We start from the raw sequence: 20,063 nt of genomic DNA on the forward strand, positions 1-20,063 counted from the left end.
ATTACCACACAGCTTTTACATAAATTAATCTGTGATAAAAATACAATAGAATTTGTTACAATACTGTCTATGCAAAACCACCATATAATGTATTATCGGTGCATCCGAAGACTGATATGTCTTATTTTCAAGGGATATTTTGACTGTAACCAAATGTTACCAACAATGTCAGAATGACAGTGAACCATATTATTAGCTCTAATGCTGTGTGCTGCCATAACATATCTAATACTTCTCCCTCAACACCTCAGGCTCCCTGGGGAAGTGACATTCTGCATGGGAATGCCAAAGAGCCACCTGTGTGCCATGAGTTTATGTTTTCTCCAAACAGAGAGGGGGGCACCCAGCGAGGGGCCAAAAAACAGAGGAGACAGGGTGTGATAGTGATGGTTTAGGAGTTTCAGGGCAAGAGGGTGAAGTATAAAACAAAAAGTCAGTGTTAATGATCACATAGAGCCCAGTGAACAGGGGGACGCATTGTAACAGCTAAAGCTTACCAATCGCAGAGCCCTCATGCCTGCTACTGTCTGTGTGCGTACAAATCAGGCACCTGTTGCAGATTCTTGCCCTTGACACCGCTCGGCTCTGCTGGGGGGTGATGGTGGGTGCGGTTTGCTCTCGTCTTGACCCAGACTTGAACTCCCCCACAGCTGTCACTGTTCAACACGAGCTATGCCAAACCCTCCGGCACAGAACTGGATGCAGCAAAAGAGAGAAAGGGAGGACCGGGTGAATAAAAGATGCCATTGACAGGTCTAATACAAAAAATCAATGCATTTCATACACACATAGCAGCAGTATATAAGAAGGCCCAAAAAACATAGCTGTTAATGGAGATGACCTCTTTCAAAATACGTTTCTTTCTATACTTTGTTGGGAAGAGGATAGCTGAAACCACTTAGTTCAGTTACAAGTTACTTTTTGGGGACATTTTATACCATTGGAAGAAAGTAAATGTACTTGCATACTTGTTTAGTATAGATAGTATTTCCATTTTAGGGTACAACTTCAACTCCACTACCTTTCAGAGAGTAACATTGTTATTCTTTACGTCACTCGTCGACCATATTACCAGTTAAGACATTTTGATTAATTTCTATCAGTTAACAGTTAAATTGGCTTCAACTCAACCAGCCACATCATTTCATCTTGGATTACACATTACATGGTTATGCAGCAGTAATACAACCTCAATAATACTGCTGCAAAATGATACCTTCTATCTTTTCCTTTTAAAATATTTTGAATTAACTACTTTTACTTATAATGTGATACTTTTTACACCATCATATTTTCTCCAAAACTGGTTTGTACACATGTTCTTACATTTGCAGAGATTTCAAGTGTTCATCACAGCCAGTGGTTCTGTTGCAATGATGTTCAAAAATGTAAAAAAAATTCAAAGCACAGCATCTGATGACTACATTACAGTCGGCCACTACAGATAACAACTGATTAGGAGTTGTTGTGTGGTTATGCTGTTAAAGTCAGGTTTGCATCTGTTTGTAAATGTAAGAATTATTGGTTAGGAACAAGAACATATTCTCTTTAACGATAAACTATAATACTTACTACTTGTGGTGTCTTGTCGCCCTGGAAGCTTGTCAGTGTTGTTTGGTCATGAAACTGCACCTACGAGAGAAAAGAAATATCGATATAAGTTTCTTCTCTCTCTTAAAAGAAAAACTAAACGCATTTGCTTAAATATCTGCATTGAATAGTTAAAATCGTCTTTTTACCCTTCTCGTTTTGGGAATACAAGTTTATGAAACAAATATTTGTAAGTTGTTATAGATCATTATACCTATATGCTATAGCCTACAGTTAAAACAAGGCTGGGTCATTGGACACAATTTCTAAAGTCCAAATGTCTGTTCGTGTAGCCCCATCTACTGCTCAGACAGTGTAATCGCACCCCAATAACGGCAAAAAGCAAAGGCGAATGAAATTGTATCAGGAACGTTAGATGAAAGAGCATAATTCAGAGGAAATGCACACATAAAGTCATATTCTTTCCGGGCGGGAGAAAAATAAACATTTGAGTGTATTTAAGTCGTTATTTCGGACAAAGGTATTTACATAGTTTGGAGGCATCACATATTTTGTGCGTTTTGCAACTACAAACGTTTTGCAATGTAGCATATAGGCCTACCATAACATTTCAAAATCATTCCGGCAGCGGCTGAAAGAGTTCAACACTCATTCGAGACTCAACAGACAAAGAAAAGAAACACATACAAATAACACCTAAAAAAAGACTTCCGCCTTATTCCTTGTCGAAATGAGGAAGTGGGCCCACCTTACCGGAGGGCCGCATAGGTGAGGGAGTGGCCACCTGCAGCCTCATGCTCGACAAACAGTGCGCGAGACAAGCTGTCAGGTCTGGGATCCGCGCGAGGAATAACACTCTGTGAGGGGTTTTTGTTTTCGGAGGAATTCAGAGAGAATCAGGTAAGAACACGAAAATAACGGACCTTTTTATTTCAGTTCCGGCAGGGATCTTGTGAGGTGACAAAAGTTCTTGCAATAGGCCCACATTCAGTTTAACGCAATAAACAGTCAGGCCTCTATTTACATTAGCTCCAAGGTCCAGTATGTTGTGTTTAATTGGATGTAAACAACATGTTTCTTGTCTTTTGGAATGGTTTTCTTATTTTGGGTGGGGCTTTACAAAAAACGTGAATCGGACGACTTGGCCTTGAGGTTGAAAACTTGTATTTTTAATCGATTATAATGGCACAATGTGGAGGGCTGCTCTCAGCCATTTTCTCCTAGAGAGAGAACTGTGTCCATTATGAAAGCAAGTCTGTGCAGGTGGGGAAGCAGCCTGCCACATTCCAGTGCCTGGGGTCATGGAGCTGCAGTATGCAGACCGTCAGTTACTGTACTGTTTGAAGAGCTGGGCCTGTCTGAATGCCTGCCTGTGTTCACAACAGGCTTCACAATAACTACTGTAATTTTTTTAACAATGATATTGTAACCTAACAGTTGCTTTGTAAGAAAATAATGAGCTCTTTTTCCAGATTCACAGTTGTTATACAAGTTTTACTAGCTTTTTATCCTAAATACTTCACTGTTTCGAATTACATTTGAAAAGATAATGCAGTCGGAGAAGAAGGAAAGGAAGTTTGCAAGGTTTTGATAGGTTAGTGTTATTTTACGGACAGTTACACCAGTAAACATATATAATAACACTTGTGGGTGAAGTTGATATTATTACAGTTCGGAGTGCATGTCATGACAGATTCTGGCAAAGACCGTGGGTCTTACATTGCACCACTGTGCATTAACCTATGACGGCACAGAAACAGTCATATAATTCGAACCTGTGTAGGAGCTTTAGCACAACCGATACTGTTGGTTTGAGCCTGATGCCTGAGTTGTTGTTGTTTTTAACAATGGAATGGAATGAACTAGATGCATATAGAGGACAGGAAACTTCGCAGAGGTAAACTGGTCAGTACTCTCCAATGACCATACACCTTTGCTACTTCTGTAACTGCGCTGTCATTTTAAGCTTAGGTTCTCGTTACTTATTGGCTAACTTATTATCAATTCATCTGACAGCTATTTCTAGATAATTTGATCTTTAAAAAAGTCCTGATTAATACAGGTAACTCATCCAGCGTCCCATATTGACACGAATATCTTATTTTCGTATGTAATCAAAACCTCAGTTTACAATAATCTAAAAGCAGCACATCTTCACTACAGAAATGTGGAATGTTTGGCATTTTTTCATAAAATAAAGCTTATGAAAATAGTCCCTTGTTATTCAGTTATCTATTTATGTAATACCTAAGTACTTGCACCCATTGATATATACTCTGATACACAATATATCTACACAGTAAGCTAATATTGGCCTGGCAGATTTATTGTTATAGCTCTAATAGGATGAACTGACTATACATTTTTTGTTCATTTTAAAGGTTGTTAAACTGTACAAGAGGTCATACAATGGATGAGGTTATTCAGCTAAAAGCCCGGCCCACGTGATGAGCGAACAAAAAGCAGCCGTGCTAACCATAAGCTTACAGTGTCTTTACAACATTTCACACATTTCTTCAGCTGTGTGCAGTGAGACTTGTTTCTCTTAAGGCGTACTGTCCTGCAAAAAAACGGACTCCCAGCCTTTGCACACTGCCCCCCTCGCTCTCTGAAGTGAAGCACTGTTGAAGTTTGTTACGTCTCAGCCAGCTGCTGTGTGTGGAATTTCGTTCTCATTTGTCACAATCTGTCATCCCTGAATCAGTACCTGTCATATACTGAACATTTCTAACAGAAGCGGACAAATGGCAGCAGCAGGAATGTGCAGGAATGATTCCTAATCTGGACAAACGTTTGGGTATCTGAATTATATCTCCCTCCACAACAGTTGTGTTACAATAACAATTCAAGTGTCACGATGACAGTGTGTGTGTGTGTGTGTGTGTGTGTGTGTGTGTGTGTGTGTGTGTGTGTGTGTGTGTGTGTGCGTGAAAGGCAACAGTTTGGAGACTGTGAAATTTCTCATTCAAAATATAAAACCTAATAGGCTAGGTACACCATAATCCTATTAAAATTATATGAAAATATTAATACTTCTTAATGAGGTTCAGTGTATTGTATTTTCAGAAAAGGAAGTGAAATAACTATCTTCTTAGAGACGTGATACAATTCAAAATATTTCTAGTACGGCAGATTTGGCAATCCGAGGCATTTGTAGCAATCTGTATATCTGGCTTGGATTACTCATAGGTTCTTCCACATGAGCCAAGGAATATATTTGTACGTCCACTTCCATCCATGGATGTTTTTGAGTAATGTTAAATTTCCCCCTCTGCCTCCTCATTCCCCTCTGTCAGGCCTCCCACACCAAGGTGATGGAGCAACATGCAGGCCATGCTAAGTGCACACGCATCTGATTCCTCTTCCCTTTCTATCTTTCTCACTTCGCTCCAATACACACACACAATTACACACAAACACACCCACACGGTCCTGCTGTGGAATTCATGGCTTCAGGCTAACAAAAACACAACCCCGTCCAACAGGGGAGCAAAGCCTTTAGAGAAACTAACACAGCTCAGTGGCTCCCTCACAGCAGACTAACAGCGTGGCGCTTCATTTATCAGAAAACACCTACATGCAGCCAAAAGGCACTTCTCTGACGGACAATGTGAGGTGGGTAGCTGGCAGTGATCTCTACCTTTTTATAACTAGGTGTTTTTTCGAAGTTGTTTTTTATGTATTAAGCTCGCTTTTACACTTTTTGAAGAGTGAACAAGCAAGCACTCTTCTTTTTTTGATTGACAGCCTAAAATATTGATGTGAGAGGTGGTGGGAGCAGCTGGATGCGTTTTCCTCATTTTTTTTTACTGGATGTATCAGAAGGTTGCTGCCTTCTTAATGTTAAATGTACCCTGAAAGTTCAATCAGAGTGCATGCAGCTTTTCAGTGTCCCAATGTTTGTTTTTTTACGATCTTCAGTAACCGTCACAACTGTATTTGTTTAAAGCTTAGTGATCGTAGCAGAGTCCTGCTGCTGGGATGTATTTCCTATGAAGTGTACATGTCTTTAAGGAGACGTATAAGAGTCAGACGAGAAGATCAATACCACGCTCATGTCTGTGTGGGCAACACGTAGCTGGAGGTCGAAGCTGGTTAGCATAGCTTAGCACAAAGGCTAGAAACACAGGTAGCCTGACGCGTCCAAAAGCTGCAAAATCCTCCTACAATCATTTCTGAAGCTTACGAGCTTACAAGCTGTATCTTTTTTGTTTAACCTTTAACATTAACCGAATAAACTGAATCTCCCTTCGACTCCAATAGGCTAAGTCACTGCACTTGGCCTCGAAATGTTGCAATAAAATGACAAAAGGTGTTTTTTTCTTTTGAATTTCTGTATTAAACAATTGAGATAGATAGATTGAGATTTATAGATTACTTTCAGACTGAGTATAGCTTTTACCCCTGATTCCCGTGTTTATGCTAAGCTAACATGTCCAGGCTCTAATATTGTCTGAACAGATATTAGATAGGCCTACGTGTTAATCTTCCAATTGGAATCTTGCCAACCAGACGAGTAAGACCAAAATGGTACATTAATCCTTTGAGAATGACAAAAAAGATGCTTCTGTGCTAAAAAATGTTCACCTCAGATTCTAGCTTGTTGGATGAATCAACACTGGTTGCATAACAGCCTAAGAGTTAAGAAGCCACTACAATGTTACTGTTGCTTGGTTTGGGTTTGATTCCTCATGGCATTTTTTCCCCCACAGATCTATAACCGAATTCAAATTTTCTGTCAAGGAGAAGACATAATTTCAAGAAGTATTCGATGTGGATATGTACAGTACAAGTCTACACTCTCAAAAACACACACAGGCCCTCACTTGAAATTCCGGTTAGGAAGGAATGTAATCAGCGGATCTCGTAGTCAGATGATGTGAATCATAGACACTGCATGGCACAAGCTCGAAGCATCAACATGAAGCGTAGCATGACGAGTAGTGTAGTGTACTATCCAAAGGCAAGTCACAGCACAGTGTATACTCAACTACCTGTGTCTGTGTTTAAGACACTATTATCATTAGAGACTCTCAGGTCAATACATGAAGTTAGATTTGAGCTTTTTGTCTAGTCAAGGTTTGAGATTGCTACCAGGTAGGGATCAGGAGGACCCACTGACATTTCACTACTTGTTTTCAGCCTTCCTTTTTTCCTTTTTCTGTCCAAAGGATGTTGTTGATATGATGGTGCCGACCCAACCTTGACAATGTACGAGGTGATGTCCGGTGACACCCTCTCCTGGAAGGTGCCAAGTCCGAGAGAAAGTGCCATAGAGTCCAGCCCTGAATCGCAATTCACCGGGGATGGAGGGCCCGTCAAGATCCTCAAAGTGTGCTTCTGCACCAACAATAACCTGGGCAAGAACTTCAAGCTGGTTAAATGTGATGGCTCCTGGCAAATAAGGGTGAGAATAAATCTCAAACAAATATGGGGAAGGGAGGCGATGTGTCAGAAGACTGTGATGATAAAGAAGAAAAGTCTTGAGCGTCTAACCTGTTTTATTTGGCCTCCTTTACTTGCAGGAGAGTTAATGAATCCCTTATCAGGGCAAAAAAGATCATTTCTCACTTCAGCAACAGGCAGAAGTAAAATAGAAACTTCATTTCCAGTTCTTCAATTTTTGTTAGCGATTGCCAATAAAGAAGTAAGAAGTCTTATCCACAATAAATGTAAGAATGACTAAAAATGCTTGATAGAATTTTTGAAAACTTCTCTTCGTCAGGCCATCATTAGCTCAATTCTAGTCTGCGGCCGATTGGGTCCTAACATCCAACACAAGGGATGCTACGGTCTCCTGCTAAAGCACCTGAAATCAGAAGAACTTCACTGGCTGCATCCAGATCTGACTGTGAGAGAGGTTGAAGAACGCTATGAGAGCAATCATGCAGAAGCCGAGTGGAGGTACAGATCAATTACTAGGACGTTTGTATATCTGATTTTTATCATGTGGACTGAGTTGTCTGTAGAGAGATGCAGACAGTATCTTCATATACTGTATATCTTAATAGTATAGCATTTAATGAACTTGGCCTGGTGTTTACTTTTTGACTGCTGTGCAGGTATGACCTCCGTGTCAGATACGTCCCCGTCAATTTCGTGGAAAAGTTCAAAGACGACAGATCCACGTTAATGTATTTTTACCAACAGGTAACAAGTTATGGTATATTTTCCAACATTTATATCGAAATTATTTTCTTGTTTTCATTTACTTGTCAATGGGTAAGTGGCTATAAGAAATGTTTTCATAGTGCATAAGAGAGCAGCTGTCTGTATCCAGGTTTCCATCAAAGATAGAAATTGTAACTGGATTTTCAAAATGTATGTGAATAATAGGAGTTGTTTCTTTGAGATGAAAAGCACTCAGATTTTTCACAGATTTCTCTGATTTAAAAAAACATTAAAGGTACGAAGTGATTACATGCAGTATCATGCCAGTAAGGTCAGTGATGGGATGGCGCTGCAGCTTGGCTGTTTGGAGATCAGGTGAGTCGCTGCAACTGTAAATGTATTTTTTTGTAAACTTTTGTTGTTTTACTTATTTCCACAATGGGGGGGGGGGGGGGGGTTGGTTGTTTAGAGATATATCAGTTGCTGATATGTTGTTCTTTTCACAGGAGATTCTATAAAGACATGAATTCAAGAGGTTTGGAGAAGAAGTCCAACTTTGAGCTGCTAGAGTAAGTTTTTATATTTCCCTTAATCTTTTAACTGTAACTTTGGCGACTTAACTTCACTCATTTGAGGACTGTGTGGATTTATAGCGAGGCTTGAGTTGATCGAATCCTTAAAGAATCTTGACGACCATTATCTTAGTAAACATTAAGAACACGTGATGGTTAAATGTGGGAGCAACACTTTAATTGTTTTCTTTTTCTTTTATCTTTCTCTACATTTTCTTCTGATTTTTGCTTTTAAAATGAAGAAAAGAAGTGGGACTCGACCTTTTCTTTCCTGCACAGTTGATCAACAGCATGAAGGTAAAATATCTTTAACAGGATTTCAATTCTTAATTAGTAGACAACCAAAATATTTATTTTCATTTAAAACTGTAAAACTTCCCTGTTCTCGATCCAGTCAAAGCCTCTACGGAAGTTGATCCAGCAAACCTTTCAACAGTTCGCAACACTCAAGGAAGACGACTGTATGGTCAAGTTTTTTGAGACACTCAAAGATTTCATCAACTATGATGAAGAGGTTTTCCCATGTGAGCTTGTGGTGAGTCGCATCGTTATTTGACATTCATGCTTTTTACCTTGTTCACACATTAATACGACAAACATTGAACCAAACTGACTTGTCAACAGCAAGGTTGGAGTCTGTCAGTGGAGCTAGTCATCGGTGGGAGGGGAATTCGACAACGCACACAGAAGGATTTAGCGGTAAGTTTGGTGACGAATTTGGTGTTCATTGTGTTGTGTTATACAGTACACTACAATATACTAATACCTAGGGGGCAAAACCCCTTTTTTTTGAAAAACAGACATGGAGCGTTGTAAAAGGTTGTTCACCAGAAATGATATCCAGGACCTTCCACGATCACAACCTGGGTGGACAACCTTGTCAACAAGCTGCTGGAAAGCTACAGCGGGCCGACATAGAGCAAATCAGAACCACTGTTTAAGCGAATGGGGGTGGGCTAATAGGGAATTTTTTAAACTTATATATATCATTATGAAACTTTGCAAGTTGATTACTGACATTAAAACAACAACTTTTTGTATTACAGTATTTTCCAAAAGGTTTGAATAAATATGAAAAATCATCAATATCTTACTAATGATGCGTACATTTGCATATCTGCAAAGCCCCAACATCTAGATGTTGGACAAAAACAAAGTCAATTTATTTTTAAATTTTGAAAACAAAACAAGTGTCCAACTGCCTGAAGCCTTTCCTAATCACAGTTCAAATTTGATCAATAACCCATAGAAAATAAATTTTTTACACTGTTTTTTTCCAAGGGAATGTCTAGCCGTTTCCTAAAATACCAGCTGGAGACTCCAAAAGGACACTTTTGGTCCATGGCACATGAAATGTAACTGTGTAAAAAATTATTTTCTATGGGTTATTGATCAAATTTGAACTGTGATTAGGAAAGGCTTCAGGCAGTTGGACACTTGTTTTGTTTTCAAAATTTAAAAACAAATTGACTTGGTTTTCTTCCAACATCTAAATTTTGGGGCTTTGCAGATATGCAAATGTTCGCATCATTAGTAAGTTAATGATGATTTTTCATATTTATTTAAACATTTTGGAAAATACTGTAATACAAAAAGTTTTTATTTTAATGTCAGTAATCAACTGGCAAAGTCTCATAATGATATCTATAAGTTAAGAAAATTCCCCATTAGCCCATCCCCATTCACCCCCTTTCACTTAAACAGTGGTTCTGATTTGCTATGTCGGCCCACTGTAGCTTTCCAGCAGCTTGTTGACAAGGTTGTCCACCCAGGTTGTGATCGTGGAAGGTCCTAGATGTCATTTTTGGTGAACAACCTTTTACAACGCTCCATGTCCATAAAATCACTTTGCCCCCTGGGTATAATCTGTCTTGCCTAGTTCCAGGCTTTTTGTTAAAGGAGAAGTTGTCTGCCTAGATCATATTTAATTGTTTAACCAAAAATAAAAGATTCCTTTTAAGTAAAACTATCATTTCTGGAAAATATAATTTTACATATCATCTGTTTATTTGAAAAGTTTGATTCTATTAATTCATTCCTGATGGAATTCTCATGTCTAGACCTATTTAGCAAAGAAACTGGTTCATCTATCTGGACATTGTCGCCAGCCTTCAGTGGATGTTACATTACTGTATATATATAACACAGTCCTTCAAATGTAATCAGTGTCCCATCATAATATCACTCAACTAATTTTCTAATTTTCGTGCCTCAGCCTGTTTTTCTAGCCGACTTCAAACATATCAAGAAAATACAATGCTTATCTCAGAGCGACGGCAAGGCTCTCATAAACTTTGACGTAGAGGGGGCCAGACAAGTAAGTATCATAGAATGTGCTTGTGTTGTTCACAGATTATTAAAATGTATACACTGTTAAGAATCAGAGCATTAGTACATTTACTATGGAGAGTGTCTGCACAGGAAATTTGACCTGGTGCACGCCCTGACATTGTCCTGCCTGTTTCTTTCTTTTTTTCTGATAGCGTCTATCGATCAATGTGGCCACGGTCCCTGTTGCAGAGAACATGATGGACCTTATTGATGGGTACTGCCGTTTGGAAAAGGAAACAGACGATACCGTTATCTTCCGATCGAATAAAGGTGTGTGCAACTCCGCCACTTCCCCTATTCTTCTACAACACTGAAGTAAAAGCTTTGCAATCAGGGGCTTGAATGTTTTTGTTTTTTTTAACAATGGAGACTTGTTGGAAGCCTTAAAACTATCAAAACTTACGTGGAATCATCATAACTTATTTCTGTTCTAGATGCCTCGACACGAAGTCCCCTACCTGAGCTTCCCACAAGGTGAGTGGATTTTTGGGGCTGTTTTGACCTTCCTTGACTGATCTGTGCCGTCTGTCAGCCTCAGTGTGTAGCTGTCCAAGCTGTACTCATTCCCTCTTTGGCTGTAATATGGAATGAGAAGTTGAGAGTGATTGATGAGAGAGGATGTTTTGTGGAATCATTCTGTCATTTTGCTCTGAGGAGCCATAACTTGAAAATGTATGACCAGCGCTTTTTTTTTCTGTATCTTATCTTTTTCTCCGGAGCAGCAGAGACACCAGCTCGCTCAGACACAGTATGGGTGAGCTGACAGTTCTCATATTTTCAAGAACCTCCCTGTGCAATATAATATACATTATCTTTATCTGCAAAACCTGTTGTTGATCAAATAAATTGTATTTTCAGGTTCAGATATCTATTGTGAGATCTTGGATGAAAGGCCAAGATCAGGTTTGTTGAATGTTCATATTCACTATTCATGCTATCTGCAGGTAAATTACTTTGGGAACTGTCCTTTGAACTCTCAGAAATGTTTATCTTGTTCTGTAGCTATTAAGTACGGGATCGATCGAAGTGACATTGTTCTTGGCCGAATCCTCGGTGAGGGGTTCTTCGGGGAAGTCTGTGATGGAGTTTACAAAAAAGCTGTAAGTATTATACTGTATGTCTGTTTGCTATCCATCTTCTTTTCCTCTCTATCATTTGAAATCTAAAATTAACCTTACACTATTATGGTGGCAAGCTTGTTGGAAAATTGGAATATAAAATTTTAATATTTTGTTTACCAGTGGTCACAATTTCTGCATGCAATTGAAGTTATTGAGCTGTATTTTTATAATTTTCTCAATCCATGAATTGCTTGTCCTACAAATGTAGAGAAAACCACCTTTCTGCCATGATTATCTTAAGCCCATATTAAGCTTTTCAGATGGCCTTTTGGTCCGCCCATTGGTCCTTTACTGTCACATAAGACAAATAAAAGCAGGAAATCTTCACAAGTCAGAAGCTGAAACAAGAGAATGTTTGGTGTCTGTTGACTAATCATTTAATCAACTGATCATCCTAGCTCTTATGTATAGTATGTTCATTCAAGAAATATAAACAGGCTCTAGTGTGAAAAGAATGTGCCAATTGCATAAAAGCTCTGCCTTGCTTTGACTGAAATGTTACTTAAATGTTACTTATTCTGGCTGTTGATTGAACAGAACGGCGACAGGGTCAATGTGGCGGTGAAGACCTGCAAAGACTGTTCCCCCGACGTGATGGAGAAGTTCATGAGTGAAGCAGGTGATGAGAGAAATGTTTAAAAGATTAGACATTAACTGTGACTGTGAAATGTACACGTGTTTAGGTCTCAGGTTGATTCACTTGTGTGTTTCTCTTATACATTTCTCTTCTTTTATACTGCATTTTTTAAGGAAGCATGAGACTCAAGAAGTCCATTGCCAACTACTGCTGCTGTAATTGTAAGGCATAATATGAAAAATAAAGCAATCTTGAATCTTGTGTTAAATGCTCCTTTGACAGTAATTATGAAGAACCTCGATCATCAGCACATTGTCAAACTGATTGGAATCATAGAGGAGGATCCCGTGTGGATTGTCATGGAGCTGTATGAGTACGGAGAGGTGAGTGCCAAACTTAATCCCAGATCTGTTTGCCACTTTTTAATATCGACAGCCTGTGTAATTGAACTGATGGTTTTTTTCTAAATTTGAGATGAGGACATTAAACTGTATGTGATTCACACACACCAAAAGAAAGAACTGCAGCCTACTGTAATCTTGCTCAGTTCTGGCATGAGTCCTGTTGCATGACAGAAAGCGTGACAGACACTCTGTAAGGGAATTTCCTGTCTTACTTAAAATGCTGATGTGCATTGCAGCTCGGGGAATACCTAGCTCAGAACCAGGATAATCTGACAAATATGACTCTGGTGCTGTTCAGCCTGCAGATCTGCAAAGCACTGGTCTACCTCGAAGGGGTCAACGTAGTTCACAGGTGAGTGTCTCCTTTGATTCTTTTGTGTTGTTATCTAGGCAGTAGAGATACTACGTCCGTCGTCTTTTAACTGTGCTGCCTCTGTCATAGGGAATATTGCAAACGCCGGACATATGAACAGTATATTAAAATATCTTATTGCGGCTGAAAGAACGATAGAATAAAAGTCAAGACTAAAAGCAAGTATGTATGTAATTGAATAGGCTTTTATGAGAAGCCACTTGGCTAGATGTTTGTGAATATGCAAAATTATTCTCCAAGAAACAAGTTAAATCAATTTACCCCATAGTCTTAAAAACTAAGCCACCAAACCATAAAAAAGGCAAGTTTAGTGAGAAATACAACTTTTTTTTTTTTTTGCCTGGGATGACACCAAGTGGTCAGTGTGAACTGCTAACACATGTTGATTCTTTACCAAGTGATAATGTTTGTACAGCCAGTCTGGACTGAGACTGTTATCATGTCTTAGGTAGGAGGTATGGCTCTTTTATATAATAAGTGAGAGCAATTTTGTTACTTTCATAAGAGAAAAGGCACAAACTGTAATATTCTGGTACCATCAGAGCAAATTACAGTGTGATCTTGAAATAATCTGACAAATCTGAGCTCTAATCAGATGCTCTGTGATTCGTGTTAATTCAGGGATGTTGAGGAAAAAGGAGAGTTGACAGTCCTAACAATAGAGTACCTTTTTAATAACAGTATCTGAATATAAAGTGGACTCACATAAGATAGTTTCATTAGCAATCTCTTTCATTTAAACTTGATATTTCTGATAAAACACAGCATTACGGAAAGTGATCGTGTGTGAACATTTACAGGTTTCACTCAGTTGTTCCTTTTAGAATGTTAGCGAGGTAGCCACTTGTGGATTCAGTCTTGTGTGAAGAAAAAACGAGAACATAGGAAATGAGTTTCTGCCTTTGTGGAAAGGGAAAAACATCAGTCCTTTTGTATTCTTTCCTGCTGTGGTCTTGGCAGCAATAATGTAATACAGATGCAAATTCAACTCAATTAGTTAGGGCCTCTGCTCTGCCCTAAACAGATTTCCATCGTGCTATCAGTTAATATGCAGGTGACGGGTTTTTATCATTTCCATCCTTAACACTAACGTTCTGTCACAGAGACATTGCAGTTCGAAACGTGTTGGTCGCCAGTCCAGACTGTGTGAAGCTCGGAGACTTCGGTCTCTCTAGATACATTGAGGAGGAAGAATACTACAAAGGTAAGGGAGGCACCTGGGAAAATAAAAGGGGATCTGACTCAGTCGACTACTTGTCTCAATTGTATCGCTTTCACGTTTAGTCAGATATGCTAAATCACACACACACACACACACACACACACACACACACACACACACACACACACACACACACACACACACACACACACACACACACACACACACACACACACACACATTTTTTTATACACACATCCTTGTCAAAATACACTGAAAATAGACTGGTAAAGAGAGTGAAGCTTGTCCCAAAAATACCAACATCTTCTATTTCTTCACAGCGTCTATCAGTCGGTTACCAATCAAGTGGATGGCCCCGGAATCCATCAACTTCAGACGTTTCACCACAGCCAGTGATGTCTGGATGTTTGGTGAGCCTTTTGATAAACTAATGTACCGCACAACAGCTAGGTGCAAAGACATAAAGAAGGTTCAGGGCACAAGACAGGGAAGCACACTCTATTACACACAGTGAAAAGGCAGATGGCAGGTTTAACTTCAGCTGAACTCCTGATTACACAATTCAATAATCAAATTACAGCATCATCTGTTTTCACCTGTTCCTCCACTTGTCTTTACCAGTTCACAATAAACATCTTAGAAGTAGCTTTGCATTGGTATTTTTTATTTTTTTGGTCTAGCCTTTGCTTAAAATCATTGATATAACCTGTATTAGACTCACCCTTGATGCTTTTATCTTCCCCTGTGTTTCTGTGTGACTCTGCATTGCTTGATAGCTGTGTGCATGTGGGAGATATTGAGTCGTGGGCAGCAGCCGTTTTTCTGGCTTGAGAACAGAAACGTTATCAACCAATTGGAGCAGGGGATTAGGCTGCCCAAGCCGGACAACTGCCCTCCTGCACTCTACTCACTCATGACCCGCTGCTGGTCATATGACCCCAGAGAGAGGCCCAATTTCACTGAGCTGGTGGTCAAGATCAGGTATTACTTTATTAAGGAAGGGGGAAACTAAGCTCTACTTTAACTAAATGACATAACAAAATAAATGGACCCTTTAATCGGGGCCTAGATAGTGTGGGTTAGTTGGCATGACAAACATCAATTGGATCCATGGGTAATTTCTTCTCAGTACCCACCCTCAGTACTGATGTATGACGAAACCAATTACACTTGTCTTTATTGTATGTAGTAATTTAATTACTCGAAAGTTTGGTAAAGAATTAGATGGATCTATGGATGTCTGGTTAGTTTTTAAATCGATAGAAAATAAAACAAATATGGAAGATCAGCAGTCTTGGTCGAAATGATTCAGTGCATTAGGTAGTCAGTATTGTGCGTTTTTTACTACGAGATGTGATAATGTGTTGTCATGTATCTGCCAGCGACGTCCACATGATGGAGAAGGAGGAGGAGGTGGAGAGAGGGAGGGACAGAGCAGCACGTTCCACAAAATATTTTGAACCCAACACCAAGTTCAACTTCAACGAGCCTCCTCCAAAGGTTTGTCAAATTCAGTCACTGTCATATGTTAAAAAAAAATCGAACATTATTAAAATGGCACGAATGCACTGCTTTGTACAAGTTTTTTATACACTTTTTTTTTTACTGTAGCCTTCAAGAATGAAACCAGGGCGGTTTGGGAACACGCTCAATATCGGCCTACACATTCAGGTGCAGTAGCAGCCGTATCCAAATAGCCTCTAAAGATGTCTGTTTCCTCTGAGATGACAGGCTTAATTTCAAAATATATTTTTGATGGAAATGGTGTGTGTGTTTGTGTACAGCTGAACGAGGCTCTGTGTGCCAGCTCACCCGACCTGGCCAGCCCCAGTGAATATCAGTGCCCCCTCGACTCGGTGAACACTCTTACGTTGCCGCTCAGGTCCCCCCGCCGCCGGAGCATGGGGGTAAGAAAGACTCTGCGCTTAGTTTGAAAGTTTAATATTGCCTGTGGTGTGTATATCTATCATTTGTAGTCTCGTGTTCAAATGTCGATGCACCTGTGATATTAAAGCTCTACATGCAAGTTAAAACAATGAATGCATTGAGAGACCAAGAAAAACTTTTTGTGCTGATTAACGTGACATCATGTGCTGTGCTTCCCCCGAATCCAGGAGAGCGAGTTTGTCCGAGTGGAGGCGAACAGCAAGGAGGACGCCCAGCGCCTGTGGCAGAGTGAGAGACAGCACAGGCAGGACACTCTCCGTCGGCAGAAAGAACAGATGATGGAGGATAAAAAGTGGTTGGAGAAGGAGGAGAGACTCCTGGTGGGAAACAGAGCATCATTAACTTTTGTCAACCCCCTCTCTGTGTCTCTGTGTCCCCTCACTTCCCAATTCAATTTGGCCCTGGGGGCTACGTTGAACCAGGCACTGTTAAACAATACAAGCCCACTGACTCGCCCTCGACGCTCCGTTACTCTTGAATTGAATGTTCCCCTGTTAACAGTTCCAAAGAGGGCATCCATGTCCATATTCTATAAAATGAACCTGCCTGTTCTTTTGCAGGACCCCATGGGACCAGAGGACGCCACCGGCCCTGTGGTAGGTTTCCATCTATATACCCTGTGTAGAATTTGGGTCGACTGTGGCTCAGTTGGTAGAGCGGGTTGGCCGATGATCAAAGGGTTCGAGGTTCGATCCCCGCCCTGCCACCTGTGTCATAGTTGTTGTGTCCTTGGGCAAGACACTTAACCCACCTTGCCTGGTGTGAATGTCGATAGTTAGCCTGCTATCGGTGTACGAATGGTAACGTGGGAAAGGAAAACAGGTCTCCCTTGCAAAAAGAGTCTTCGGTCTCAATGGGATATGCCTGTATAAATAAAGGTTAAAAAAATTAAATCTACTTCAAAACACACTGTTACCAAATGGTTGTACTCAATTCCCAGTTATCGGGATGGGAATAAGAAATGGCCAAATGTGGCTAGTATTATGTAATAGTTTGTACATGATCTTTCGAGTGCAGCTACAATGGAGTCAGGAAACACTTCTGTTCAGCTAACAACAATAAAATGAAAAACATATATTTTTTAATAACCTTAAGAACACACATATTAAAATAGCTTGAAAAACGGTATGTAAAATCCCTGTTTTCATGTTTCCTCCAGTGATGACAAATATAGGAATTAATGTACTTTGTATACTATGTCATCTCAACCAGCTGAATGCAGAAACTTCACATAGTTATTTGGGGTTTTCAGAGGGCATTCTGAGACACCACCAGTCGAAGTACAAGAGGCTTATTTGGTGAACTTGGCTATTTACTAATTACCAAGATTGATTTGCAATTTGGTTGTCTTGAACACAATAGTGTAATTGTAAACTAAGCAAACTTTTCCTCTAATCTTAGCATTTCTGTATTTTTCCTGAGGGGAATCGAAAAAAGCAGACTACCTTTGTGCATTATTGACAGCACAGACAGGGTATATTTGCTTTATCTTTTCCTCATGAGATTTGTCTTTCTCCTCTTTTTAGTCCCCTGAAGCCGACCACGAGAATAGTAAGTACTAAACTGAAATTCACAAATTCAAATCTCATTCTGGACAGTGTTATTCATCTTACTTAATCGTCCTGTCTGTCTTCTTTCTGCCCTACAGCACCACCAGACAAGCCCCCACGGCTCACAGCACACGTAATTACATCAATTTATTCTAATTCTGAAATAAATATATTCTAGCCCACTGAAAAGACCATTACATCAGATTAGCTTTGATTTTTAGATAAAAAAATATATAATTAACTCAGTCACCTCTAAAGAAAAAAAGAAAACATTTGAATTACCCTTCAGTTGAAAGGGCACTGATGCCACCATGCATTTACATAGTATATTGTTCCTTTGTGTAAAGTAATGAGGATGAGTGTTTCAATTATTAAAACATTATTCCCTCTTACTCAGCCTGCGCCAACAGCTGAGCTGGACCGCTCCGACGACAAAGTGTACCACTCCGTAATGAACCTGGTAAAAGTTGTTGTCCAACTCAAGAATGACATCACCGAGGTGCCTCCAGAGAAATACATCACCATTGTCCAGGTACACTGAGACTACTCTGTTTTTCACTTCAATTGTACAGTTGTGTTGCTGATTTAGGCACTTTCAAGGTGTGTGGACAGTTATCGAATACATTTTGGCTGATTTGCGGTTGCATTGATCTGTGTCCACAGTCTGTTGGGATGGCTTTACGCGACCTGATTCACAATGTGGATGATATACTGCCCACCCTACACGAGTCTGTCATAACTGAGGTACAGTATATGGTCTGCTTGTTTGCTGTGTTATCTCTGCTCTGTACACTCTTTTTTTTATTGATTCTTTCCTCCTTCTCCCGGACCTGTTCCAACTGCTTGTCCCTGAGGCAGAACGTTACAGAACTCCTCTTTGAACACAAATAAGCATTTAGGAAATTAACCATAGCACTTTCTATAAAGCCATGTTTATCAATTTATTTATAAGGGGTACAAAGACATTTTAAATTTGATGCATTTTTATGCTTACTTAAAACAATGCCAGCGTGTATGCCCACAGGGGTAATGCAATTTACAATAAAGGGCAATATACTTATATGTCCTTTATATACTAAGTATCATGAAAAGCTTAATGTTGAATGTAGTTGGGTTGAATCAACACAACCCAGTGGCAATTTCAACCAGAACATTTATGGCTGCACTATTGAAGTGTCCCAGTAAGCCATGAAAGTTCTACAGCATGCACAATACCAGGTCCCCCCAAAACTGAAACAGCTAAATCGAATTCAGCCATCATTTATTGTATGATTTACACCTTTTCCACTCCTACTGTGTCATCTGACACTGTAAATTGTCTTTGTGGAAAAAAAGGCCAATTGCGCCCATCCAGAAAAAGTCATCCAATATGTTTGTTTACCAATCTCGCAGATCGAGGGCACCCAAAAGCTGCTGAATAACGACATGGCGGAGCTGATTAGCAAAATGCGGCTAGCCCAGCAGAACTCCATGACCTCTTTAAAGGAGGAATGTAAGATACAGATGCTGGCTGCAGCGCACACCATTGCTATGGACAGCAAGAACATGTTGGATGCCGTGGACCAGGCCAGGGTCAGGGCAAATTTAGCCAAGCCAATGGCCCCCTAGTGGACTGTAAACCCTTTTTATACAGCAGATCAAGCTTAAAATGTGACAAAAAAAACAGACACAACATTTGCACCCAGTCGGACATTTCTGTGATCAAACAGCCTAAGTTAAGGCTGTGGCAACCATTATACAGAAGTACATGTAGAGTATGGTCTGGCATCATATTTAGGATGTCATCATTTCAGACAATGATGGGGGGGTGGGGGGGTTTGTATTATTGACTTAATTATCTGCTCAGAAATCAAAAATATCCTTGTAAATATAAAATGGGTCTTATGACATGTACAATAAGCTTAACTACGGATTAAAAAAAGTAAATGGCTTTTAGACCTGTCAATTTTAACCCTGCAACCATAACACTGTTCAAAAGTGATTTATATAAATATACAGTACATATCTAAAGTTTAAACCTGATGTATGATGTTAATGATGCTATGGATAATGTCAGATATGTGTCAGGTACTCAACTTGAAAGAGTCAAATGCTTTTTGTATTATATCAGTTGTCATTATTTACATCAGATGATTTAAATAAATAAATGATGTATACACAGTACATTAATTCCTGTTAATTTAAACTCTTGCTGTTGAGTACTTAAATAGACATTATGAAACAATAACGGCTGTACACAATAATGCAATCCACATTTTATGCTGTTCAAAAGCTGGTAAATTGGTTTTAACATCTCTTTGATCAGGTAAGTTAAAAAAAGATGGATATATGAACATGTTCAAA

At 39.6% G+C, this 20,063-nt stretch overlaps 1 protein-coding gene across 2 annotated transcripts; it reads left to right on the forward strand.

Annotated features, from left to right (window-relative positions):
- Nucleotides 1–2,267: 2,267 nt before the first annotated feature.
- On the forward strand, nucleotides 2,268–19,509 carry ptk2bb (protein tyrosine kinase 2 beta, b). 2 transcript variants are annotated; one of them, XM_080047553.1, is made up of 31 exons: nucleotides 2,272–2,451; nucleotides 6,723–6,958; nucleotides 7,277–7,455; nucleotides 7,614–7,701; nucleotides 7,958–8,037; nucleotides 8,169–8,231; nucleotides 8,477–8,531; nucleotides 8,629–8,769; nucleotides 8,859–8,933; nucleotides 10,450–10,551; nucleotides 10,718–10,835; nucleotides 11,000–11,039; nucleotides 11,288–11,319; nucleotides 11,424–11,468; nucleotides 11,568–11,665; nucleotides 12,224–12,305; nucleotides 12,546–12,646; nucleotides 12,904–13,019; nucleotides 14,144–14,244; nucleotides 14,544–14,633; nucleotides 15,000–15,204; nucleotides 15,606–15,723; nucleotides 15,835–15,894; nucleotides 16,008–16,130; nucleotides 16,338–16,490; nucleotides 16,731–16,766; nucleotides 17,697–17,721; nucleotides 17,819–17,853; nucleotides 18,118–18,252; nucleotides 18,384–18,464; nucleotides 19,113–19,509. In XM_080047553.1, the coding sequence occupies exons 2-31, from the start codon at nucleotides 6,761–6,763 to the stop codon at nucleotides 19,326–19,328; spliced, it is 2,991 nt and encodes a 996-aa protein (XP_079903679.1). In that variant the 5' UTR covers nucleotides 2,272–2,451; nucleotides 6,723–6,760; the 3' UTR covers nucleotides 19,329–19,509. The 2 variants fall into 2 exon arrangements, with proteins under 2 accessions (XP_079903678.1, XP_079903679.1); XM_080047552.1 differs by having other exon boundaries at nucleotides 2,268–2,451; nucleotides 16,338–16,766.
- The last annotated feature ends 554 nt before the right edge of the window (nucleotides 19,510–20,063 follow it).

Source organism: Ammodytes marinus (genome assembly GCF_949987685.1).
Source record: "Ammodytes marinus genome assembly, chromosome: 19".
Classification (NCBI taxonomy): Eukaryota; Metazoa; Chordata; class Actinopteri; order Uranoscopiformes; family Ammodytidae; genus Ammodytes; species Ammodytes marinus.

What these genes read in the sequence shown, in the direction of transcription:
- ptk2bb (XM_080047552.1), top strand. Translation starts at nt 6,761, where the DNA reads ATGTACGAGGTGATGTCCGGTGACACCCTCTCCTGGAAGGTGCCAAGT. An exon ending in GGAGGAAGAATACTACAAAG is followed by an intron (nt 14,245 to 14,543) that starts GTAAGGGAGGCA and finishes ATTTCTTCACAG; the next exon opens with CGTCTATCAGTCGGTTACCA. An exon ending in CCCCACGGCTCACAGCACAC is followed by an intron (nt 17,854 to 18,117) that starts GTAATTACATCA and finishes CCTCTTACTCAG; the next exon opens with CCTGCGCCAACAGCTGAGCT.